At 40.6% G+C, this 27,375-nt stretch overlaps 1 protein-coding gene across 1 annotated transcript in view; it reads right to left on the bottom strand.

Moving 5' to 3' along the window:
* MAP3K5 (mitogen-activated protein kinase kinase kinase 5) overlaps positions 1 to 26,112 on the bottom strand; it is a 98,329-nt gene extending 72,217 nt beyond the window's left edge. Inside the window, exon 1 of the mRNA XM_059841792.1 lies at positions 25,285 to 26,112. Within this exon, the coding sequence (XP_059697775.1) occupies positions 25,285 to 25,690 (406 nt within the window). The 5' untranslated portion in view covers positions 25,691 to 26,112. The remainder of the gene's footprint in view (positions 1 to 25,284) is intronic.
* Positions 26,113 to 27,375: the final 1,263 nt, after the last annotated feature.

Below are 27,375 nucleotides of genomic sequence, written 5' to 3' on the forward strand. Positions count from 1 at the left end.
ACCTATTTCTGACTATCATCTTTCACAATATCAGGAGAGAAACTCCTCTGAGCAAAGGAGGGATCAATGTACTTCACAGAAGTCAAACACTATGTAATGATTTGGGAGGGGAAAAAAAAAATAGGATAAAAAACCCACCACAGAAACAGGAGTGGTAATGGTTCCTATAAAGCACCTGAAATGTACTGTCAAGTGCACTACAAAACAGCCAAACACTATATTCAGTTACATAAAATATGATTAGAAGTTTAGCAGAGATGAGCAAGACTGATGGTTTTCAAGACAAATCTAAGTAAAAGTACACATACACTATCAAAATTCTCATTAGTTACAAAGAACCAGAATTTAGCTAAGCCCAAAAGAACTGTTTGGTCATCAACATATAAACTGCCATAATCCTCTTTATCATGTTCTCACTCTCATTTCCCTCAGATGAAATCAATCAAACATTCTGATGCCATAGAAGATAAGTTTTCTATTCATAGAAGATAAGTTTTCTATTCACTGGAGAACACAGTTTTGTAAGTGTCAAAATGGTATTTCAACAAAGGTGCAGGAATTACCTCCACAGTTACACTGGAACTACCCCCTTACCAAAACCTCTGTGGTTTGAGTTTCAAGGCAAGTAAAAGCCTGATCAAGTACAGGAATCAGAGTAGAGCTCTCAACACCTGGGACCTCAGGACGAAGCACTCTGAAAACCAGGAACATCAGTTCACTGACATCAATGCACTTCAAATGCTCTTGCACACCTTCCATGTTGCAGCAAACAAAGTCTGTTCAGGCTCCAGCAGACTAATGAGTAGGGTGGGTATGGAAGCACACTGCATAAAACAGGAAGAAAAGACAAAAAAGTGCAAGAACTGCAACTTTTGCAACCTCACTGGCTGCAAGAATGTGAAAGTTAATTTTGTGCCCAAGACCAAAGTAGGGGATAAAATTTATTGTATCTCATGAAAGTCAATCTGGTGACAGATAGCTGATACCAAAGAAAACAGGTATATAACAGTCTTTACCTTTTCTAGTAATTTTTGACATTACAGCTAGAAAGTCTTACAATAGGTTTTGCAGTAAATTATTGTAATTATTGTCTCCTGATAGTTTATGAACAAAAACAATCTAATCACAACCTTCTTTCCCATCTCCTTAACAGCTGGCATGCCTAAATAGATAAAACAAGTACATCACAAACATAAGACTAGAGCTTCATTCACTCTAGCCTAGGCAGCAAAACCAGCATAAACCCAGCAGCAGGCAGTTCAGTGTCCATGTCCTAAATCACCCCAAGCTCTGTCTGCCTGCTGACAGCAGCCAAACGGCCTCTAATGAAGCTGCTGTGTACACATTAGCTGAGTAACCACACACTGAGCTGCAGACACGCCAACTACTGCGCAATCACAATCTAGCCTGTTATTAGGCTAACTAACATCTACACCAACAATAGCTTGAAACACACGATCACACATTCAAGGGAACAAAGTATCACTGCAGTAGTAACCGGCTTCTTATTACCCTGGGAAACCAGATTCATGAGTTGGAATTGGAGGCAATCTATTTAAGTAGGTTTTCTAACCTTTTTACCTGAGAAGCACAGGAAAAGTACACATCTCTGTGAAGTTAGGCATAGATTAAAACAAATCTTACCAATCATTCCTAACTGTGATGTAAATCCACTTAGTTCCCTTTAAGCTATCTGTGCAAAGACTGCCAACCCTACATGTAAAATCTCTGCTAATTAACCTGTCTTAAGAAACGGTAAAAACTCAAGAGTATACACATTAACATGGCGAAAAAAGGCTAAGTGTCCATTAGTGGATACAGAGCCCTTTGCTCTTGGCTATTAGCCATGCCTTTAGTCACCAAGACAGTGATAAATTAAATGCAGTGGCCAAAGTTCATCTCCTACTCATTGTTTTAAATGTAACAGGGCAAAGAAGAATGTTTAAACAAGTGCTCTGAGATATCTTACACGTACACCCTACTTTTTGATACTACCTGCTTGCCACAGTGCTGCAAGGAAAAGCAGTGAATACAAACAAAGCAGCTATACAACTAATGAATGTTTATGCTTGTTACTATCTTCTGATTAATTGGTATTAAACACATGACCATTGCCTTACATTCACTGTCCCACAATTAATCAGGGGAAAAGGAAAGATGATAACGGCAGCTTCTGAGACCAGGATTTTGTGTTCTTTTCCACTTGGTGGCTAAAGGAGTAAGATACTATTCTGACAGAGATATAGAAGAAAAAAAAGGAGGGCAAAATTTATTTCAGTGCAAGTGTGAATACCAAACTTATTTCATACTGCAGTAGCAGCTCTCCATTCCCCCTTAGAATGATGATATGATGACACTTACTATTGGGCAAACTTTCAGAAATAAGCAAGAAATATCCTTATCTACTTCAACTTCTTTATGACTCTCTGTGCTTGGCATAGGTACTTTCCTGTTTACCAGACTGCCCGCATGAGGTAGGAAACCTGCTTTGGCAATCCCAACACGTCAGTACAGATTGGTATTTCTGGTTCAGCTGTGGAAACCACAGTGCCACTGACTTGTCAACAGCACTGCAACCAGACATTTCCTGTCAAGAGTGTCTCACAGGGCTCCAAGACCGGAAACAATTGATGGGAGCCACTGAGGTGGGAATACCCAAACACGGGTGAATGGACAGCCTCCCAGGAAACCAGTCTGGCCAAGCCAGTCTGTTGGGAGAGGCTAACAAAAAAAAAAACCAAAAAAACCAAAAACAAACAAACAAAAAAAAACTTGGTAAGGGTGTCTAATGGTTGTCTGAGGAAAAGCAGGTGATGATGGCACAGGCAAGTTAAGCATGCCATATGCTAGAGGAAAAGCATGGTATTTGTAGAGGCTTGAACTTATGTACAAAGTAGGCTTAAGAGCACTAAGACAAAAACAAGTGATGGACATGGGCTGGTTCTTATCTAGTGAAATGCACTATGACTTAGGAATCTTATCTTACTGTCTCAAGAAGTAATCCTGTCTTGAGCAGTCTCATTTTTATGCAATGGAAGCAGAGATCCACCATCAATGAAGTACAGATCAGAGCCTGTCCTGCAACCTACCCAAAAGGAAGTTTCTGAGCACAAACTCCCAGAAGATACAACACAAACCCAGCTGTCTGGTAGGTGGTCCCTTTCCAGATGCTGCATAAGACAAAGTTGAGCTAGAAATAATTACAGCACTTAATACTTGCCCAAAAAGCACCAAGTTACCTTTGGATACAACAGTACCATTTTGCCCTCATGCTGGTATTAAGAGCCTACTGTTCCTTGAATAGCTAAACTGAATTGAGCTGCTCTTGAATTTCAAAGTGAACTCCTACACCTAGACTTATAAGCAAAAAGGTATGATTTCACTTCAGATAAACTCAATAAACAGCTTTTACTGTTGGGGGTGGTTCTGACTCTCTTCCACATTTGTATCAGATCTAGTGTGGTCAATACCCAGTGAGACAACTCAGTCTCTCTGTTTGCTTCGAGGGGTGGGGTGAGTGTGCAGGATCAGCTGACTCCTGGATCAGTTAGATGATCTCACTTTCCACCCACACAATCACTAGGTCCTATATAAAGAAGGCACCAGACATCACAACATCTGCAAAGATGCAACTGAATACCTACTTAGTCCAGCTTGAGTCACATATTGTTCCAGGGGGTAGGTAAATTTTAATCCTCCATACAGCCATGGATACAACAACCACTTATTTAAGAATCCCATATATAACATCACAGGAAGAAGAGTTCCCTAAGGAACAAAATGGAAAAGAAATAAAAATAACCATATACACAGTCTCCTTCATAACATTAGGCACCTATAGCCATACTGACAGACTCTAAATTGGGTATGTGACTCAGTTTAGGTCTCTAGGAGTCTCCTCATTAACCAAAAAAACCAATCTAGCTAATCATATAAAAGCAATCTTTTCTCCTTTTAAATCATTAGTAACTGTTCATTTCCTTCAATTTAAGGTAAGAGAGAAGAACTACTTAAGTTAAAGGCTGACAATGTGCAAGAGCAAATATAAGATGTCCCTGTATAAATTTAAACTGCAAATCACAAGAAAGTTCATAATCTACAAATCCAGATGTCCTGGAGAGCCCCCCCAAATGTTTAACTGATTGGCACAGTGACCTGCTGTCACACAGGAGCATTAAAAATCTTGACCCTGTCCCAATACATCGAGATGCTCCTCAGTAACACTTGTGCAGATTGATTCCTGCCAACTTTTGTAGCTAACTGGCTCAGATCCTTCTCACAAAATCAAATGTAATACTTCACCGAGTAGAACCAACCAAGCAAGGAAGGAGAGAAAAACAAGTTACTTTTCTTGTTGCAGCAACAGTACTTAAGACCAAGATCCTCCAAGTGAAAATTTGGCCTTTTTGTATGCTTCAAAGATGTGAAGGGAAAAGAACCTCTTGTTTCTGTAATCAAAAACTGATGAGAGATAAGCTGAAGGCAATTACCAAAATAAAACAGCAGAAGCTGGCAACGAACTGGTAACAAAAAGAAAGTTTTAACAGCTGTTAGAAAAGAAATGAGACAGAAAGATAGCAATGACAAACAATAAAGGGTTGTGTAGGAATTAACACATCAAACTACACATCAAAACCTAAATTACTGTGTCAATGATCTGAAGACAACTGAAACAATATAGAAAGGCTTTCTGATAAAGAAGAAGAAAACAGAAGAAAGCTTGAGTTTCAAAAAATCCACTCTCTCCTGGCCCAAAACAGGATTATAATGTTATCACATGATTCCAACCCCCAACAATTCAAAAAACCCACTCTCATCTTAATGCATGTGGGAGGAACTCAGGATCAGGCAAGAATTAAAGATGACAAGCAAACAAAGAGCCGTTTATTCAAAAATAACCTCAATATCTTCAGACTCACTGCCTCTGTATCAATCCTAGTGGAACAGGCTCCCTAGTACCAATAACACCAAATACTAAAAACTACCCTAACTCTGAACTTAACATCAGAAAAAATACTCAGATCACAATGGGGTAACTACCGAAGCTCAGCTGAAGGCTGGGGTACATTACAGGGCTAGAGTCAGGATCTGTACCAAATGCTATGTAAGCAATCCACAGACACAACAGCAGAAGCTGTCAATGAAAACAAGGCAGGCTATAGCAAACCAGTACTTCTACATTGAGAAGTTTTGATCAGAAGATCTTCATCATTGCAATTTTTTTCAAAAAAAGACCAAACACTCCTTTGGTCTGGACAGGATCTTAAGCAGGCAAACACCTAAATAGATAGAGAGAGAGAGAGACAGAGAGAGAGAGATAGAGATAGAGAGAGGATGTTCCCATGTTAAGTGTCTTTGAGATGGAAGATGAAAGAGTGATTATTTATTCTCTGGAGAAGTGACTGAGCCTACCCAAGAAAAAAGAACTTGTAAGAACACAGGTGTGCCAACAGAAAAGTTCAGAAAGAAAGGAGAGTCCTATGAAAACCAAACAGCCAGGTCTCATGGGTGGTGGAAAGTTTTCCAAAGTCAGTGTGAAATTTAGAGTTTGCTACAGCTCTAAAGTTGCAGAGAACATTAAAGCCAAGGAAAGAAACAACAATCCACCTCAAGGACAGGATGGGCAGGAGAAAAACCTGATCAAAAGTTCTTTTTATTTCTGTCTTTCCTGTTCTGTTTATTTCTGACTTAATGACCTCAAGTTTTCTCCTCCTAAGAAGTCTTCCAGTTTGGGGTTTTTTTTCCCTTAAATCTAGCTTTTTTCACTTATAACACAGTTATATATTAGCTCACTGTGACAAAAATGTCTAGGCAGATTCACCTCCAAGCTTCAAAAACTAAGTCTGGGTTTCATTGTAGCATCTGGAGGGATCAGATCAAAATTCTGTTTAACTCAGTGTTTCTTCTCTGCCAGAAGCCAGCAGGCAATGTGGCAGAGACGGTAAGAACGTAAGTAAAGACTGAGCTTTTTAAAACAATCCGCACACATTTACAGTAAAATGTTGAGCTACCTAAAGCTGAATATCAACAACTGATGTGAACAATTAGAGCTGCTTTTCTTCATGTATTATACTTTGCATCCACTATCACTGAACTTCAGCTGTCCTTTAACTGCTCATTTCCCTGGTACCATAAAATCTTCTGCAATTCTTTACTGCCTATTTGCTAAAGTTTTGACAAGCCTGCACCAGAAAGAAATTTTCAGATCAGCCATGAAACTTCTGAAAAGCCCAATTCAAAACAAGAAAGTACAGAATAATCCTTTTAACAGCCTGTTTTTCTACAGGCAACCTTGCTTCATTGCAAAACTTATCTTCTTTCGCTTTCCTTTAAGAGTCCACTTAAGGGTTATAAGGATGTCATCTCCAGATATTTTATCTCTTAAAGAGTATTTGGTAAAGTATGCCATCCAAAGCTTTTTGACATTTCAATATACTGTCTTAAATGGATTACCCTTAAGTACAGGCTCATCAGAAGAGTGTGATTTCCTTCTACAAAAAACACACTTCAACTCCTCCCTGCTGCCAGATTTCACCCATGACTCTAAATGATGTGCTCTTTATTTATATTTTTAACCCATTTACCCTAATGTAATGCCAATATAATCTCCCACTACAATGCTGCTGACATCAAATAGAGTCAGAAGGCATGCACCAAAAAAATAGCAGTCTTTAGCAAGTATTGCTCAAACTCTTTTGGAAACTGCTTTACTAAGGCTTACATGGCTTTTTACACATTTTTAACTTGTTTACTCATCTGAACAAAAGTTCTCCTTTCAAAGGGCAGCATTCCATTTCTTCATCTTCTTAGCAATGCCACCTGATGTAGATTACTTTAAATTTCTGTTAATAAACAGCACACATTCTCTGGAAGGGATTTTCCTTAGGATGCCTTTATCCATCTGAAAGCTCTTCCTTTTTTTAGCTAATCCTGTCAATTTCTTGTTGAGAAGCTTGCTCATTTTCACATAGGTTCTAGTAGAAATGTGGCCTTCACCAAGAGGAGCTAAATGTCTAAGAGAGACTGTAGACCTTCTCAAGAAGGCAAGAGCCACACCCATTAAGCCACTGAAAAGACTCTGGAAGTGTTTCTAGCAAAAAGATGCATGAATATTTCTTATAATATTATTTTCAAGTAATGAGAGTCAATGTTTTCCAATCCAGTGATACCAAAAATGGTTTAAACTTAGAAGATTCATGAGCAGCAAGTACAGAGTGAAAAATACAAGCACTTCAAGATTATGATGAACAGCATCTGGAATGCTTGTAAAAAATGGGAATCTTCCTAAGCCTCGGAAAATTTGAAAGCAGAATTTTTCTAAGACATGTAAACAAACATATTTGTTAAATGTCTTTATTTAGTCATGGAAATACTTCCATTCTAAAAAAAAAAATCCCTATTTTTCATAAATAATACAGCACTTGAGAATTTTAGACCCCATATTTCGTGATAATCAAAAAACATGGCCACCACTCCTGGTTCTCACCACCCTCTCCACAAAAATCTTTACCTTGTAGCATTTTCACTGCTGTGTCCGATGTTTTCTCATGAACAAAAGGCTTTGACAAACCTAACTGCCTGAAGGATTTGGAATTTCACATGCCATATTTTCTGATTAAAAACACCACTATCTCTTGAAAAGTGCACAAATCTTGGCAAAAAGGAAAAGAAAAAACAACTGCAGAACCACATGGTACATTCTAAAACATCTGGAAACTCAACAGTCTGAAGAGTTTCCAAGTCATTTCATGTGTACACACTGTATAACAGGTCTTAGAAAACCTATCCCTCAGGAATGTTAGTCCTTTTGAAGACTATTTAACTATGTCCTTGTATGGAAAAGTGCTTCTTTTAGCTTCTTATATATGAAGCTGCTTACAGATAAGAGTTAGAAAGTCAAAAATTAAAAACTAGTCATTACTCCTTAATAAATCTTTCCATTCCTGATTTTAGATTACACCACCTTTCCCTTTGGTTTTCTTCTGAAAATATCCTATCTAGTCAGTCTCCATCTGCATGGAAACAATTGAATGATTCTGATAATCCCCTTTTTTCCTTTTCTGTATCTTCCACCAAGACCCAAATTCAGTTTTTCAAATCTGATGATGCATGTGGTAAAGACATAGCACATCACATTTATAAAGCAAACACCTCTTATAGTTTTTCCTTTCTTTCTTTCTTATGAGGTTTTCAGTAATTCATTCATAACAGCTCTAACCTCTGTTACATATCCTAACAGATTAAAAAATAAGCATACCCTGCAGCACTTAGTTGTTTTGCGTCTCTGTCTATTCATTTGATTTCAAAATTGGTCTACTGACTCCACTGACCAATATTTCCCAAAATAAACCTGAATAAGCACTAGTTTATCAATTGTTTACTTGCTCACGGATTTCTGGGTAGCAATGAATGTTCCTTCCTTATGAGCACAGCAATGAATTTATTATTATTTATTGTCTATTTACAATGTCCTAAATATTTGTTATTTAAATTCAAAATATTATGTCTTTTCCTATTCATCTGTACCTTACAAGGTCTATTTATGTTCTTTTTCAAAGAAATCCTTGAAAAAACATACAGACATATCAGTATCCTCTTCCATACCTCATATACCTTATCCATTTCCAATCCCTCCTTTAAAAAACAAAACAAAACAAAAAAAAAGAAACTACCACCACTTTCTTTCAACAAAGCAAGGTGTAGAATTACAGTTAAGCTGCTTTTCCCACGTAACACCATAACTAAGGCTTCTCAAGTCAAACATGATTTGAAAGCAGGTAGAACAACCTTCACAGGGCTTGGTCAGACCTCAATGATCTGTAAGACATAAGTACAACATTTACACGCAGCTTCCCTTGCAATTTAGCAGGAAAAAACCCACACAGCACTCAACCACACAAATCAATTTACTTCAGTCAACACAGGTGAAGTGCAGCGTAAACAAAACACACCTGATTAAACCTAGTTTGAAAGATCCCCTGGGCTCCACCAAAAACACTGCAAAAAAGTAACAACTTCACACAGAAAATAAAATCTTAAATTTAAAGACGAGACTATAGTTTAGAAGAATAGTACAGGAGTATTCAGAAATTTTCAAAAGCAACCCTCCATCAAGCTAGACATATGTCACTAACACGGCACATGGCACGATAATTTTCTTCTATTGCAACAATTAACAAAAGACAGAGCTGGAATCAATGTCCTGCTTTGCAAAGCACTCCACGGTACAGATTTGGGTAATCTTGCCCTGTAACACAAAAGTCTCAAATACTTATAAAAATTTAAAGGACCCTTCTAGAAAGTAACAAGGACGATGAGTTTATCTCCAGCAGAAAGAAGCAAAGTTGCAGCCTTGTCTACAGTTGCAGACATACAAGTTACAAGATTACAGTAAGTGCAGAACGGCTGTCGTTTTGTAAACTTCATCTCTCACCAGCTCCCAAGGACAGCAATTACACAAGTCTAGGATAAAAGTTCAGACAGACACAGATACATCCAGCCTACTTTATTTAGCTTAAGCTCATCTCCCTTCTGCATAGACCAAGCTTGAAATTAATTTCACAATTTGAGCTATGACTTTTTGCTTTAGCTTACTGGAACACAGATCACAGAACTATCCCTCTCCTTTCAAGACTGTCAGAGTATCAGTGAAAGTATCAATAAAGAAAGGGGAAACTAGGTGATACACAAATAATTCTTATTAAGGAGGACAAGCCCTCTCACACTGGTTTTCTACCAAAATAACCACACGTGTGCACAAGTAGTAACTTGGTATTTAAGTTACTGGAAAAATCACACTCGAAATTCCTGAGAAGCAACTACTAATTTGCAAATTAATACAGAAAATATGACTGCTCACACCACCACCATCTGCCTCTAAGGCAGCACAGACTGCCCAGCCTCACAAGTAACTGCACTATTGCATCCTCCAACAGAAAACGGATATGACTCATCTGAGTCAAATTCTTTAACGCTTGACATGATTGCTGCTAATTGTTGCAAAACGAGATTAAACAGATCTGATAAGAGTTTGGCTTTGTCAGTGGTAACTCCAGGTGGCCTGTGATAGCTATGATTCCATTCTCATCCAATTCTGTTTTACAGCAAAAAGAACAGCCTTGGATTATTGTGGCTTGTCACTCTATTAATACAAGATGCTCAAACTTTACTTCCAAAGGCAGCCCATCTCTGCATATGATTCAAGTATCAAAACCGACTTTTATATGGCTACGGCACTAATTTAGAATTACTGCAGTACAATTTAATATCCAACCACTGTGTAAGAGTGTTTCAAATTTCAGATTTTATGTTAACTATCATGGAGGTTCTTGTCTTCTTAACAGAAATGAGTCATATCTAAATCACCAGTGATCACAACAGCAGTGCATCTGACCTAGCCAGTAGCAAAAAAACTCAGGAAAGCTGAGTTCTCGCCTCACCTTTAGCTACACTCTACTGCCAAACCTCAGGCAAGTCATTTACTCTCCATCCTTTTGGTTTCATTCTCCTTAAAATGATGAGATGACTATCTGCTCCCTCCATAAAGTGCTTTAGCCTCTATGGATGAAATCCTTAAGTAAGTACATAACCCATGAAGGGGAATGGCCAGCATCAGAGCTGGCAGAAGCAAGATAAAAGACTTCAAGATAAAGCACTTGGAGCATTGTAAAAGTTGAATTCAATTCTGAAGTATTTCTACATGGACATTCACCAAGCTAGGACAATGCTGAACTCCACGTATAGGAAAAAATTATTTTATCAGCAGCACTTTTCAAGCAGAACTAGCACTACAAAGGAGGTTTTAAGTGTCTTGCATTGCATCTTATTTTTGAGTAAGAACAAGGACTACAAAATAGAAACATAGGTAAACATTTTACTTGAGAAAATAGTCTACAAACAAATCCACTACCTACAGTTTTTAAATCACAGTAGAGAGAAAAACCTCATGCTAGCTAGGCCACAACTGAACCAAGGGAATGATACTAGAAGAACTTTATGAATTCATCAATTCCAAGTGCCTAAATCAGTGGAGCAAGAGAAAGTTTGATGACTGGCATAGGTTAATTGAGCCAAAGTGGCAAGAATCACCATTTGCATATGAAACTGGTGATTTGCTTAATCTAATCTAATCTAATCTATTTCTTTCTGTACTCTGTGTACAGGTAAAAATGTTTTCATTCCAAGTAACTTCTGGAATTCAGTTAGTATTCCAAGTGTTCCAGTACCAATTAACTAAAACAACTCAGTATACATGATCTCGCTGCAATATTCAACACAGGATTCAACCTCCATTCAATCTGCAGTGCTGAAATGGTAAAGATAGCAGTAATTTATGCTAAAAACAGAATCCTTTTTTTTTCCTACAGCAATTATTGATGTGAACAGGAAAGTTACACAGATGTAAATCTGAATAATTTCCATCAAAATAGATATTCAGCTTTACACAAACTAAATAACCCACACAACCTAGCCCAGTTTGCACTTGTATCATATAAACATTTAAATTCTCATGCTTCAGGCTCTTCGTCTTCTATAGAAGAGAAAAAGAAATATTTAGGATGAAGAAACACTTGAGACACTGGAGAAAAAAGGGTGACAACAGCCACCACCTACTCACACATTCATTTTTAGCAGAGTAACCACTCTTTTACAGAGATTTATCCAAAAATACCTGGGTATAAAGGCCAGCAAATTAAACCACAAACTCTAGGAAACAACTTTGCCAGCATAGACCGAGTAATTTACAACAGCATAAGCCAAAAATGAAGCTCCTGAAATTTAATTTGTTTCTTTTTCAGTCAACGTTCTTCATTTGCCACACTGAAGGCTTTTCAATATAACTGCAGGGCAGTTACATTTAAGCAGAACTTAATAACTGGAAATATTATATCTTTTATCAAAAAAAAAAAAAAAAAAACCTCAGATGTGCTCTCTGAGTTATCCATTAGAGATTGACTGAAAAATCCAATATATTAAAATGGAAAGTGAAATTTTTACATCATATTCAGTCATGACACTTTGTACATTTCCTGCAGAAACAACGAAACTGATAATCTATGCTGGAAAAGATGCACAAATGCTATACCTAAAATCTACTTCTATATGGTGGATCTGAAAGATTCTTATTCAACCAACAGTGCATATTAGCAGGTTATTTGCTGAGTGACCACTGAGGCCTAAGACTTGCAATAGCTAAGACTGCCCTTCATTCACTTTAAGGGCCTCAAGAAAGACTGTGAATTTGGAAGCTAAGATAGCTGCTGAAATTGTGCATTCACAAATGCAGTATCTTTAACCCATCTTCCTGAATAGATATGGCACTGCAACTGCACTTCCTCAGCTCTGAACCAAAGCTTCAAAGAAGCACACTTGCTACACCTAAACTAAGAAACCAGTATAGCAATGCTCACCAATTAAACATGCCCCAGGTCCCACTTCTGCATCAGGACCAAGTGGCTTGGAATGGTCTACATCAGTCTTAAATTCTCCCAGCCTCAGGTTGCTCCCTTCAGACAGGTCACTGGGAGTGCTACTGAGGCTCTACTCATTGGCACAGACCAAAAGCATGCCAGAAGTGATAACAGCTTAACAGCATAGGCCGCTAAACTCTGCTATCCATGTGTAGAAGCCTAGAAGATACGGGGACTAATGTGTATGTCTCCAAACACCAATAGCCGGATAACTGTGGAGCCAACCAAGGATTGTTGTGAGAAAGAACAGGATGTGGCTGGAGAAGGGGGCCATATAGAGGTAGGGCAGCACTTTTCCAGGACAAGCGTCCTTGTTCTGGCTCTAGGAGATAAGCACAACACAGTACAGTGTGTGAATGAGGTCAAGAAGTGGGCATGGACTAGAGGGGGGATCAAGACCACCAAAGATCTCCAAAGCCCTCTGACCCATTTCCAAAAAGGTCTAAAAGAATGGACTGAGCATGATAAGTAATTTGCATAGAAAGTGAGGAACTTATCTCCAGGGCAGAGAAAACTTATCTATAAAAAGGTACCCCCACAAAGCCCAGGTGCATGTGCATCCCAGGACCTTGGCCACGCCATCAGCTGGATCAACGCTGGAGCCAGGTCTGCTGATCTCTCTTCCTTTTTTGCTCTTTCACCCTCTTTAACCCATCTTTCTCTCTTCCTTTTCATTCTGCCTCTTTATTCAAAACCCACTACTGTTGCTTATACTGGGAGACAATGGACTAAACTACCAATTTTCATGGCAAGTATATAACCTAATGAAACTTTGTAAGCTTTTGCAGACCCTCTGACTTTTGTCATTTCTTTCAACCATGAGCACCTATGAATCTTGGGTGCTCCCCTTGAGAGTGAGACACCACACTACGAATACTCATTTGCTAGCAAAGATGTAGTCAAAATTTCAATTCAGGTGGCAGAATCTTTGAACTCAGATGATGAGAAGCCCTCAAGTTTTTGTTGTCATGCACAGGAAAACTCAGAGAATGTTTTCAAACCTTACTGTAAACTGAAAGTATCTGAAAAACATCAGACCGAGAGCACAAACAGCTGGCACAGCAGCATGAAATACATTCCTTAGCCACCCTGACCGGAAGAGGAAAGGATATGAGGCAACCCACAAGGAGACAAGACCAAGAATAACACAAAACCACACCTTTAGACAATCTCAACACAGGTTGCTGCAGTCCTGCTTTTGGTCTGTCCTCCGGAATGTGTGCTCAGCTCACAGAACTTACTCAACAGAAAGCTGACCAGAAGGAAGTAAAGGAGTGAGTTGGCAATCAGGCCAGCTCCATGACCTACCTCATCATGTCATTCTCTGAACACTGAAAGCAGCACCGGGGAGAAGCGTGTTAGTCCAGTTTCTCCTCCACTTAAGCTGCTGTGGGACTGCATCTCAAAGGACACAATATACTCAACTATTCCAGCAGTTCTACTTAAGGAGAGTAAGTGCACAATAAAATTGATTTTATGATTGTCTTACCCTACTTAGCACTGCAGCTAGAGGGAGGCAGCAGTATACTCTTAGCAGGAGGGTAATTATCTTTTCTAATATTGATATGCACATTGCAATAACTGTCATCTTGCTGGTATTTATTTATTGGCATTAAGGTTATTTGAAAATGTGCCATGTCAACTAGGCCTTTCAGTGTTAGAAATCTGAGCCAGTACTTGACATTACTATGGCAGTAGCTCTAAATCACAGAATCATAGAATGGCTTGGGTTGGAAGGGACATCAAGGTTCACCTAATTCCAACCCTGTCACCTCGGGCAGGGATGCCACTCACTAGATCAGGTTGCTTAGGGCCCCATCCAAATCAGCCTTGAACACTTCCAGGGATGGGGCATCCCCAACCTTTGGGCAATCTTTTCTAGAGCTTTGCCACCTGCTGAGTGAAGAATTTCTTCTTAACATTACTCTAAACCTGCCCTCTTTCAGTTTGAAAACCAATTTTAACCTTTCAGTTTAAAACCATTCCCCCTTTTCCTGTCACTATCTGCCCATATAAAAAGCCCCACTCCCTCCTTCTTTTAAGCCCCCTTAAGGTACTGAAGGGCCACAATAAGGTCTTCCTGAAGTCTTCTCCATGTTGAACAACCCCAGGTGTGTGTGTGCGAATCAATATCTTCAATTCATAATAGATAGGGAATATATAATTTCTTACAAACTGAACTAAATATTGAAGACAAGTATCTGCTAGTTTGCAACCAGCCACAGCATAAGCTGAAAGTCAGTAAGGTTTGGTAAGGTTTGCCTACCAGGAAATATTTCAACTGAAGCTGCTATTAAAGTACTTGAACAGGGAGGATATAGAGACAAGTATCAGGTTGTCTATATCTATTGTACTTTTGTACAATAATAACAATTTAAATGTATATCTCTTATACACTGATCACTCAACGCAGAGACCCTTCTGGGATGCTGCAGAACAGAGACCAAAATGCAAGCAGTTAAGCAACAAAATGGACTGGAAACTTTCCAGTTCACACCCATTTGGCAGGGCTTGCTGCAAAAGCTCTTGCTTTAGTTCAGTCCATTTTCCCAGTGCTCTTATTGCATTTTGGCCTTCTCGCATCAGCTGGAAAAGGGATATCATGGTTTCTGGTAACAGAATTAGTGGCAAGAAGCCTCATTTTCTTGTTTCATTTGTGGAATGCTTTAAGAACACATACTTTTAAGACTTTCTCCATGTACCTCAGAATTGTGAGATGCACCCAAATGTGTCAAAGTACTTAAACCATGTTAAATCCACTTCACACTAATGACCTCCACAAACTTCCGGTGTTATTAAGCCTCAATGAAATAAGCATATTTGAGTAAATCTTCAATACAAGCTCTTGAAGTGGCTGCTACATCCAGCCTGAGACACTTCTCTCCCACAAACAGGGCATTCTGCAATATACCCTGAGACTGGTCCAGCAGAAAGCTGCTAGCACAGCTGGGCTGGGCTGTATGATGGTCTCAGCTCTGGACGGTGCTGCCCACATAGGCTCCAGCCTGAAAGGCTTGTCCAGAACCACTGTGAGTCCCCAGCTCCATCTGAGGCCAAAGGGCTTCCTTCCTCATGCTGAGAGGTTGATGAAGTACTTTCTCTCCAGCTACAGACCTGGACTCAGCACAGCCATGGGAGGTTCAGACTTCACTACTGGAAGCCTTCTATGGTTGTGGTAAGTCAGGGTACCCACATGCTGCCCTTGGCCTGTGACAGCAAGTAGAAGAAGGAAAAAAAACACCGCTGCTCACTCTGACGTAGGGTTGGGAAATATCATAATCCCTCAAGAGCAAACCAGAATTGGACAATGTTGCAAGACCCCAGCATTTCCTCAAAGTTAATAGCATTAGTGTCATATAATATAATAATATGGCTGTACAGGATATTTTGGAAGGGCTACTTTTTTTTCGGGCTTGCCCTGCAATGTCTGCCATGCTTCATATGAGCCACATTCACTATACACAGAGATGTTACTTCTGGCTAATAAATCAGGAAATTTCCCAAAATAATGAAAACCCGGAAAGATGTAAAAGGAAACTAGAACAACCAAGCACAGCATATTAAAAAACAAAACAAAAGAAAAAAAAACCCACCCCAAAACAAAACAAAACCCAAAAACCCAACCAAACAAAAAAGCAAACCAAACCCAAACCAAAAACAACAACAAAAAAAACTCTTTAAGAAATTCTGTTCCTCTTCTAATTAACATGCAATCATAAAAATAGTTGTGGAAATTAGAGTCATCACAGTCTTGAAATGTAAATAATATACAAATATACAAATCAGTTTATCAGGAAACTTTACCTCACAAAATAAGTTTCAACATAATAAGCAAAAGAAAATAGTTTGTGCACAGCAACTTGAATGATTTGCAGGGTCACTGAAAACCCTTGTAAGAAATTATGTATTGAAGGACTTCAAGTATCAAAGGAAGTATATTTATTTTCATATGAAGTAATGGTGAAGTTCAGTTCTGCAGAAAACAAAAATTGAAACTGATCTCAGGGAAACAGAGAACATCAATACACAGGACTTCAGCTTATTTACACAAGGAACAATCAGTTCTTGTGAAAGTGGTCAGGATGGTGTCACTGAGCCTTTGGCAATTTCACTTGACCCAGGAATGATGATGATGTTCAGGACTGACAAAATTCCACCACCAAGGAGATTTGGAGGGATTTGGAGGGGTTCTTCACACCAACTGCCTAGCAAAAACCTCTCATTTCCAACTCTGATCAGGAAGACAAGGTTACATTCAAGAGGCAAATGGCTTCTCCCCTTCTCTATAGATGCCACAGGTCACTTCTATTGATGGCAAGAGCTGCAAGGAGTGAGTGAAGACAGGATGTAGCACACAACCAAAAACTTGGTTTCATTATCATGCTACATTATTGAAAGCATAACCAGTAGTCAGTATGCATACATTCAGGTTAAAGTCAATCCATTTTCACTCAAATCAGCTATAAGGTTCCTGGAGGAAGGTCAAGAAACCTTATCTGAGATATTGTACTGAAAGGCAGTAATAAACCAATAAAAACCGAAATTATGGCATACATCTAGTGTGGTTCCCTTCAGATACATTCTTCTATAGAAAAAAGCCATTACTATCATGCTTTAAAAAGTATGTGTAGCTGAAAAACCATATTGAAGGTGGAGCAGAGGAAGTGGGAGCATTTAATCTTATGGGTGTGCCTCTATGGTGGAGTTAGATGAAGTACTTTACTACTGTGTCAAGATAACTGAATAAATTTATCCCAAGCAGGAGGGGGCCCACTTCAGAACCATAATTTAATTCCTACAGTGCTACGACTGTTCATTGACTTCTGGTACATCACTGAGTGTTCCTTGGTCACATCCAGGGCTTCCTGTGCTACAGTCAGGTGACTTGTGCACACTGCAGAACAGACTTCTGCCAGAAGTTTAACCTGCATTTTCACAGTTCAGAGACTGCAGGTCTTAGTTTATAGGTCCCTAATAAGCTAGAAAGACTGTAATGAAACCAGCATTAAAACTGTATCAGACAACTATTATGTGAAGAGGAAGAAAACCAGATAAATTCTGCAAGAAGTGCAGATAACTCTTCTGTGGAGATATCACTGAAAAACTGTCTTCACCGCTGAAAGTACCAGCTGCTGTACTCACCCAGAGTGCACTCTCTGCAAGAGACACCCACTGACACAATCAGTAAGCAAGTCCCAGAGCAACTCATTTACTTTATTACAGTAAGGGAGAAATGCAGAGCCAAATTTTTACAGGGATGTCTAGCTCTTAAATCAAAACATACATTTCTTGTGGGATTTGAAAGAGCACTGATTCCCACTGGCTTCAAATGATTCAGACTGTGGGAAATCTTTAAGCCCCATGCTGCATCTAACTCATCCCAATGTTTTTGAATAAAGGCAGACATTATTTAGAAGAGAATTCAACTCTGGCATGCCATTGTTAATAGTTGATCAGCAGCTTTTCATAACTGAAATATTATATCTGCATCACTCTAGGCATAAATTTGGTCTCAGAGGAAAAAAGTAATATAAACCAAAAAAGCAGCCTGTGCTTGTATGTCAGGCTCAGCCTGAGGTTCATGTTCTCTTGGAACACAATTACAAACTTCTTACAGAAATCTACCCATCAGTAATTACCAGAAAATCCCCCAATTGTCAAAACAGATTCTTCTGTCGTCTGTCACACACACACATGTTCTGTGGTATGAGATGACTTTGCTGACTGCTACAGATGTTTATCTCGTTCTAACAAATACTGCACTTTGAGTGTGTCTGTGCTGCTGAGTATCAACCCCCAGGGAAGCCAGACTGAAAAAGTGGGAGTAGACTACTGTGGACAGCGGATGTTTGGGGACAATATAAAGCAGGGAGCCCACATCATAAAAGATGTGAATCCCAACAATAACTTCCATTTTATTAAACACAGACTTACAAAATCCCTGTTACTGTAGAGCCACTGAGGTTTTATAATTCCTTTGGGTTTAACTTCCAAATAAACTTGCAGGTTACCTATGCATGCAAATACAACAATTCCAAATACAGACTGTTCCAAAGGCACTGAGGAAACAGAGGAGCAAGTTTTAAATTATCAGCACCACAGAATACACTCAAAACTCAGCAGTTCTATACAGAGATAAAAGAAAACTGCCATAAAACTGAAATTTTTCCTTGCTTAACTTAATTTTATTTAAGACAAAAAGAGGGTGAAATTTACTGAGGACAATGGTGCTAAAGCATGCATACAAAGTCTTTTCTAATTTTCTCTTGAACCCTTAGGCTTTAACACAGCTTATTTCAGCTGTTGTCACTTGCTACATTTACAGCTTTTTGTATTGTGCTTCTTTACTTTGGAAAGCTACTAAAAAGAGAAGCCAAATTATTATCATGACTGCAGCAAATTCAAGAGCAATTTCTTTATGACACATCCTGTTCAGAGCTACAGAAATGCAAACTGCAGAAAAATCAGTCACAAGCTTTCTTCTACATTACTCAAAAAGCATTCATCTAGTTCCAGTCAGCATTTTCCCCAGTGGGGAATAAACTTTGATGATGTCTGCTCATACAGATGCCTCACGAGTTTTACATCTTTACTGTATTTTTAGGGCCCTAATATTTTCATAACCTGCTTTCCTCCCATCACTTCAAATAACCATGAAATATTTCTAAACTAGCTCTGGAGTAAGCCCTGATGCATTTAAGTGCAAAAGAGAAAGTACCATTTCAAAAGCCTAACTTCTAGTAACTTCCAGTACCTTCTAAATAATCCAACAAAAGCCTTCATGTGGACTCCCTAGTCAGCTGTCTCACTGATAATACTTCAGTAAATAAACTTAGTGTTATTTATGTTACAAACATGGCTGATAATTCACACCCATTGCACATGCTGCATAAGCCTCTCAGCTGTGGGAGAGGCCTGAGGAAGTTCTTTCTGCACAGCTGTCACTGTGATAGGCCAGTGACAAAATCTGAAAGAGAACTTCAACCCACTCCATCAATGTGGGCTGCAAGACCTATCTGCTGGGCTCCTCCTGCTTCAGACAGAAACTAGTGGAATATTAGTTTTCCAGTCACCTATTGACAAGCAGCCTGATGAGAGTAGTGCAATACAGCACCAATATTGGAATTTGGTTATAAAAATTTACAGCTGGTCTAGCAATGGAAATATTTGTGAATACGTTGTTTCAAATTCCACAATTTCTTCATAATTCAGAAGTTCTCCATTAGCACTATTAACACACAAATTTTGTATCAGGATTATGGATTTTTTTATAGACTCATATTTTTGGTTGTAGATGACATTCAGGTGCTTTGGAATTAAATACTCTTCTGTGTAGAAGATATGCCATGCATTTGGTTTGTGTTTCTAATGCTGCTTTTTAAGAGAATCTGGACTCAATACGCAGAACCAAAAGGAGCTTTATAACCCACCCCACCTAAACATTATAATATGTGCCTTGCATTCTGACACAAAGATTCTGTACTCATAATATTTTGCATCCCTGATGTGATTGTAGTCATACTCTCAAGACAGCTATCAGCACAAGCCTGCACACCAATATTAACTTATTTGGCATCTCTTGCTCTAACTCATCACTTGCATCATTGCTGCTGAAATACAGAATTTTTCAACATGATTTCCACTGACAGTGGAACTAAACTTATTTTTATTTTTTTTTGTAGTTGCCCTGGACTCTGAAAATGGACAAGAATAACGCATCACCTGCTACATTAATAAGAACTACCATTTGATTCTCCAGTCATGATGCTATAGAAACAGTAGTGGGGTTACAGCAGCATCTGGGGAATGATGGCAGAGGAGGAGAAGAGGGTGTCAAAAAGAAGTAAAATGAGATATGAATGTAAGTGCTGCATAATCACAGAAAGTATGTGCAGTATTTCAAGTGTCTTACAAAACTCTGTCAGTGAAATTAAAAAGTATTAATCAGGAGGCACCGAGAAAAAGGTGGTGAAAAACATCTAATTGTTCTGAGAGATAATGTGGAATAGAACAAAACTTCTGATTACTCTCTCTTCCATTTTTTTTTTCTCCTACAAACAGCTACTATGGTAGGATACATTCTGCTTTTTACCACAGAAAATATTTACAGCAATTTCTAGGATCGAGAACATTAGTGTTGAATAGAACATGACCCTCATTGGGTTTAAGAGGAAAGTCTGGGTTAGGGTGTCACAATAACAAACTCCAGGAAACTTCTATAAAGGCATAAATCCCACCTGAAAAAAACCAGCATCCTAGAATTTATCGTATTTAGAGGAAGAAACCACAAGAATGCTGTTGAGCCCTGGTATTGCTTTACTACATTTCTGTGTGCCTGTAAATGTTTCTAAACACACACTCTGCAAATGTTCTGTAGAATCTGCAGAAACAACTTAGGTGTGGAACATCTTTGAAGTAATGTTCACCTTCACACAAGCGACTGTACTCGTTCCCTGAACTTTTTATATAAAAAGTTTTTATTATATTATTTTTTATATCCAGAGTCTTCCCAAAAAAGTTGCACACTATGTTTCTAAGCCCAGTGAGCAAAGACGCCAATCTCAAGCCCAAGCCTGCGTGAATTCTGAAAGCAATAATGTTGAATTCCAGAAATTAAGATATTAGACCTATTTTATCATCTCTTATTTGATGAACTGTATTTTAGATGATAATTGCCGTTCTGAAGATTTATCTCAATAGACTCACACAACAGTGTTAGTAGAAATGCTATCTATCCTAAGGGCCATTGATGGATGAAATTTGAGCATAAGGAGTTAATGAATTTGAAATTCCCCATTATAAGACAACATTAAGGTTAGAAAGAGAGTTTTATATGAAAAGCACATCAGTCAAGCTGTTTATCTTGAGAACCAACCTAAAACGATTCCACAGATTAGAAAACCCATATCCTCCTCAGTAACCGTGTGATCTCATATTTCACCAGTCCCTCTGAGACCATATTTAAGTCAGAATGCACAATATTTTGCATCTAACAAACGACCATACACATCCCTGTCTGATTCTAAAAATATTTGTGAAGAAATTACCTTGACTTAGAGCACCTCCTTCCCATGAAGAGCTGACTTCATTCAGATTACTGAATTCATGAGAGCTTTTTTCCTTTTACCATACTTTTACCTATTCTGTTTTTCTCAAACACTCTGTTCAGCTAGTCCTTGAGTCACTTATGTAATACAAAGTGACTATGTAAAGATCTGCTCAGGAAGAAAATCATTCTAATTTCAATTACCAAAAAAAAGAGTGCTTACCTAAGCCAAACAAACTCTAAATACTTTACACCCATTTATGGCTGTTTCCAAAAGAAACTGAGCAATTAAAGAAAAATCAACAGGATATGCAGATCTAGTCATTAAAATTTAGAGAAAATACCATTTAATTACAAATATCAACAGCTTCAGTTACTTTTAAAATACCATGATTATCTACTGCACTGTAGTGTCTCAGATACATTTTGGCATATCTTTAATTGCCCAACTCTTCCAATATTCCTGAAGTGTTTAGAAATTAAATTTAGAACTTAGGAGATACCTGTAATTCACCTGCACCAACTTAAGATTACTGGAGACAAAAAAAAACTAAAACAAAAAGCAATCAAAGTCTAGCTATCCTCTTTACAAAGGAAAAGAGTCCTTAAGACTCTGATTAAATCCATACACATCAAGTTTAGCAAGAAATTGAACTACATTTTTCTCTCTTTACCTTCCTCTTTAAGTAAAAGAAAATGTGACAAATATTGAAGTCTCTCTTTTTGTCAGACCCTTATACAACAGTTTCCAGTAACCACTTGACATTTGCTTTTCAAGAAACAATTTTTAAATTTTTTGCTGAAATCAAGTGTTATTTAAGCCATACAATCAAAAAAGCTAGACTAGGCTCACTCTTAATATTTGGTGCATGCATGGTTCAATTATACATAGCTGACACCTACTCACTAAATATGCACTGCTAATTATGTCTCAGCATTTAAGGGCCATAGTTGACTGAAGCTGGCAGGAGATTATTAGTAGGCTAATCTACATTTAGAGCGGATGATGAGTATTTTCATCTAAGATATTTTAGTTAATACTCCTTCAAGTCCTTTTCGAACCAGTGAAAGGCATGAAGCAAGCATACATCAGAAACCACCAAGACTTCAGACTATGTCATACAAAGCAAAAAGATGTGACATTAAAAAGGGAAGCCTTAATGATGTACAGGTAGGTTTTACTGTAGGTCTATCCTCGTAAATCACAGTTAATTTACATGCATTACAGGAGTTGAGAGGTTTAATGTTTTGTTTCATACAAACACATTTACAAGTTTGATTTTCCAAATCCTCATGAAATGACATCATTCATTACTCTTGTAACTTAGCTGGTCTTTACAATGAATCCAGGAGGACTTCATACCCTGAATATGACCACTTAACTATCACATTATTTTAAAGCACTTTCACTGCTGAAATTTTATTTCCTCTTTACTCATACTGTGTTGTTTTAATACACTATTTTTTAAATAACATACTGTGCAGATATTCATTGTTATTATTATTACTAATGTCACCTTTGATCACTGAAAGCACACAGCAAAAGAGGACAAGACGGGTAAGAGAGAAGGAGTTCAGGTCAGCTACAAATGCTCTCTTCTACCACCATGTGAAAGCAGGTAAAAAAAAATATCTGTGCAAAAGCTACACCCTCCAAGGCTGTTTCAGTTTTGTTCCCTACACTGTTCCCCATTTGCGTTCTTCTACTACACAGCTTCTACTCTTTAATGCCGTTCCCAATGTGAGAGAGATTTTTTCACTATTTTAAAGCTTCTGGAGAACAATTAATTCCTAAAAATGGAAAGAGTGTAGAAAGTGCATCAGGGAAAATCCACAGATCCCTCTAGACCTAAGATTTTGAGGTTGCAGCTGGTTTATCACTGGTAAGCTCAGACAGTGCAGAGTATATGTGGAGCAGACACAAACTTCTACATCTAGCTGTATTCAGTCCAGGCACTGGACGTGATTAACTCTCCTAGTTCTTTACATGTTTATGGAATTCACTACTAAAGCAGAATGACCAAGTACTTTTTCTGGTTTGCAACAGTTCCATTAAATTCCAGCCAAACAGGACAAAAGATAAAGTAATGTTTCCACATTTACAGTTTGCTGAAAAGTCATTGAAACAAGCGAATTATATTACATAAGCATGTAGTTATGTAGCACTATAAGCCAGACGCCTACTGCCAGAATTAAAAGGGGCCCACTTCAAGTCAAATCTCCCATCACAAGAAAAGCGCCCATGAACTATCAAGACCCCGCCTATTGAACAGCTCAGAGTCCAAAAATTAACCAGTGTTAGAGGCACCAAAACATCACGGATAATTCAACTTCTTGAGCCTCACTATGCAACAGCTTCCACAACAGAACCACGAGACTCTCAGGTTTCACCTGCCCTGGAATGAAGAGACGTCAGGGTGCTTGAAATCTCTCTGAGCTGAATGCAGAGAATATAAAGTCTATAATGAAACTCTATGGCCTTCCTATTTCCACCTGTGAGGACAGCTCCTCTGACTTCTGAGAATTGTTACTTTTAAGGAAACAGCTCTACATAGGGCAAAAGGAATAAGCTGTAAGTGCACGCTTAAGAATTGCCCACCTCACTGGACTGAAAGCAGCAGTCCATGAGGCAAAGCTTGCAAAGTTTCAAAGAGATGACAGGCACATGCACGAAGTTTTTTGTGAGAACTAGTTACAATACTGCCAGGAGGTTTTTGTTTGAGTTTTCTTTCCCTTTTTCTTCACCCCTCCCCAGGAAAGGAGGAAACTACAGTATCTGACAAAAACTTATTAAATGCTTCTTTTTAGCATGTATTTCATATACCCCAAAGCCGCATCACACAAGAAGCTTAAAATTGCAGGCCAGGTCAATTTCCTGCTTCTGATTTTTTTTAAAGCAAAAAGCCATTAATTCAGTACTATAACCTTAGTAGCATGAAGTCTTTGAAAATCTAGCAAGCAGGGGTATTTTTTTATTTTACATTCACACCATGTATCTGTGGGTAAGATAAATAGATGGGGAAAAGTTTTAGTTATTACTTTTACAAACGGGGCCATGTACATCATAACACAGAACCCCAGGCCACCACACCTTCAAATAAAGGTGCAGTCCTTTTATTGCCGTGCTGCTGGCAAACTGGGGTGAGAGGATGCAGCCTGGGTACTCTTGCCAGCTAACCCGATCGGCGTGCGCAGCTTTTTGTTCAAACGCATCCATCATATGTATTATATGCAATCAATATCAAAAGCACAAACTTTCAACCACAAACACATGGAGCGTCCCAGATGCCGTGTCAGCACTAAGAAATCGTCCCCACGCGTCTGGTGTCAAATCTGCTTTTCAAAGCTCCCACGGCCTCGCAGCTCCTGTCTCTTTCAGCCCGCACTCATCGTGCTAGTACAAATTTGCATCCCGGCACTCTGTTAGGAAACCGAGAGAAAACAGCCAGGGAACGTTTAACCCGCCGGCAGCAGCCACAAGCACTGATTCACAGAATGCTTGCTGACCTAAGAGTTTCTTCTTCATTAGCGCGGGGGACGAGAGCGGGTTCTGGCACACTTTCGTGTCCCCGCGTACCCGCCGTGGCCACCCGGGGGGTGTCACTGTAGCCGGGGCCTGCGGGGGCACCGCGGGCTCGGCCCCCGGAGGAGTTGGCGGCCGGAGCTGCTCCCGCCGCCCCGCGGTGAACCCGGGGCGGTGACGGCGAGCCCCGGCCGAGCCTGTCCCGCGGCGGCGATGATCAGCCCCGGCCGGGCAGCCCTTCTCACCTGCGTTATAGAAGCGGTCCAGCACCGCCGTCTCGCCGAAGTCCAGCTTGCCGAAGTGCAGGGTCTCCAGCGAGGCCCCCACCGCCTCGCACGCCTCCCGCAGGCTCTGCAGGGCGCCGCTCTCCGCCGCCAGCAGCGGCCCCTGGCTCGCCTCGTTGATCACGTAGGTGACCGCGGTCCGCCGGCCGCCACCCTTGGCCCGCGCCGCGGTGCTCGGGCAGGCGGCGGCGGCGGCGTCCTCAGCCCAGAGAGCGGCGGGCGGCGGCGCAGCCAAGTCGGGCGGGAGGCTGCGGGCGCCCGTGTCGGCCCCGGGCGCTCTCCTGCCGAGTACCTCCTCGCAGGGCGTCCCGCCGCCAGGCGGGCCGGGCACCGGCAGGCTGACGATCCCCTCGCTGCTGTCGTTCATCCCGGCGGTGAAAGAGCAGCCCCGGGCTCTGTTGCGCCGGCCGGGGTTAGGCGGATGCCATACTGCGCCGCCCGCCCCGGAGCGGTCCCGCTGAGCTGCTGGAGGGGAGAGGCGACCGGGCTGGAGCGAGGGATTCCCACGCGGGCGCTAGCGAAGGTTGACGGAGACAGGGAGACGAGCACAGCCTCCCTCCGTGCCTACCACCGGCACCATGACGTGCCGCTCCCTTCTCCTCCGCACCTGCAGGGACTACCCGGCGAGCCGACCCCCGGCTGCCCGGCCTCCTTCTCCTGCCACCCCCAACACCCCGCTCTTCCTCCGGCCGCTTCGCTCCTTGGCCGCGGGGAGAAACCACTTGTGGGATCGCTCTCCGGCGCCCCAGCTCCAGCCGAGCGACAGCTGCGGAGCCACTGGCAGCGCGGGCTGGGGCGGCCCCAGCACCGGGCACCTCCTCCGGCCCCGCCTCCGGCAGAAATAACCTTTTCCGCCCCCGTGCTCAGCGTTCCGGCCTCGTCCCGAGTGGGAGCTGTCGAGGAAGGGCAGTCACGTCGTGTCCTTACGGGCTTGTCAGCCTGGAAGGACGCCGCTCCCCTTGGGAAGTCCCGGCTTGGCCACCTCCGCTCCTCGGGGCGTCCCTGGAGAGGACGGCTGCTGGAGAGGACCGAGGGCGGCCCTGCCATCTCCTGCGGGGCTTTATTTTGTAATATCCTCTCCCCTCACACGAGCCCCCGGTCACGCTTCAAATCTGTGGGGTCAGGCTGCGCCTCCCCGCCGCTGATACGGCGGGGCCCTGCCTCGCCCCGGAGCCTTCAGAGGTGCTTGGGGTTCATGCGAAGGCGCCTGTGTTTGCTAGAAGCCAGGTCCTCCCTGTGCGCTGAACCTGGTCCTGCTAAAGGGATTTTTAATAATTTCTTGCTTTTCTTGTTTGTTTTTGATGGCACACATACTCTAACTAGCTCGTCAGGAGTAAATGCTTTGAGTGTTTGCAGTGAGTTGAGAGTAGCGTCAGCACTGACTAATCATCAGCCTTTGCCGTCTGCTAGTATCCGCCGCCGGAACCTACTCTCTCCCTGTGTGCCGAACGGCTTCAAGTTCACTGAAGGGTTTATGGCTGCTTTGAACAGGACTGGCCTCATGCTATGCAAGCGCTGCACTCGGAAAATGGAAAACTACCCCTGTATGTTGATTAAACTTGTCGGTTTCTTGCTCTGAGCTGGATCAGCCTCACGTTTTGCAAGCGTTGCGCTCGGAAACTGGAAACTACCCCTCTATGTTGATTAAATATGTCGGTTTCTTGCATTTGCCTGCAATTTACTTGTCAAGAATACTTGAAAGCTTGGTAGTTACCAAAACCATTACTTCATAGAGAAGGAACCTAATAGGAATAACTAGCATATAGCCAAAAACTGTGCTGTGCATGGTATGGCACCCAGCAGAGGACAAGATCCTTTGGTGTTTGAGATAATTCTTAATTTGAAGAAAAGATGCCCTAAAATTTCAGATTATTTGCAGTCCAAGACTGAATATCTGGGTAATTAAAAATGGATTAGAAAAGGAAATAATGCTGATACTTCTGCAGACTGTTTTTGGGTATAAATACTGTGAAAGTGGATGGTTTATCAAATGTCTTTTTTTAAGGGCTTCTATTAAACAGGTATGAGAGAAGGAAAAATAGTGTTTATTAG

This window comes from Haemorhous mexicanus, chromosome 3 (assembly GCF_027477595.1).
Source record: "Haemorhous mexicanus isolate bHaeMex1 chromosome 3, bHaeMex1.pri, whole genome shotgun sequence".
NCBI classification, from domain to species: Eukaryota; Metazoa; Chordata; class Aves; order Passeriformes; family Fringillidae; genus Haemorhous; species Haemorhous mexicanus.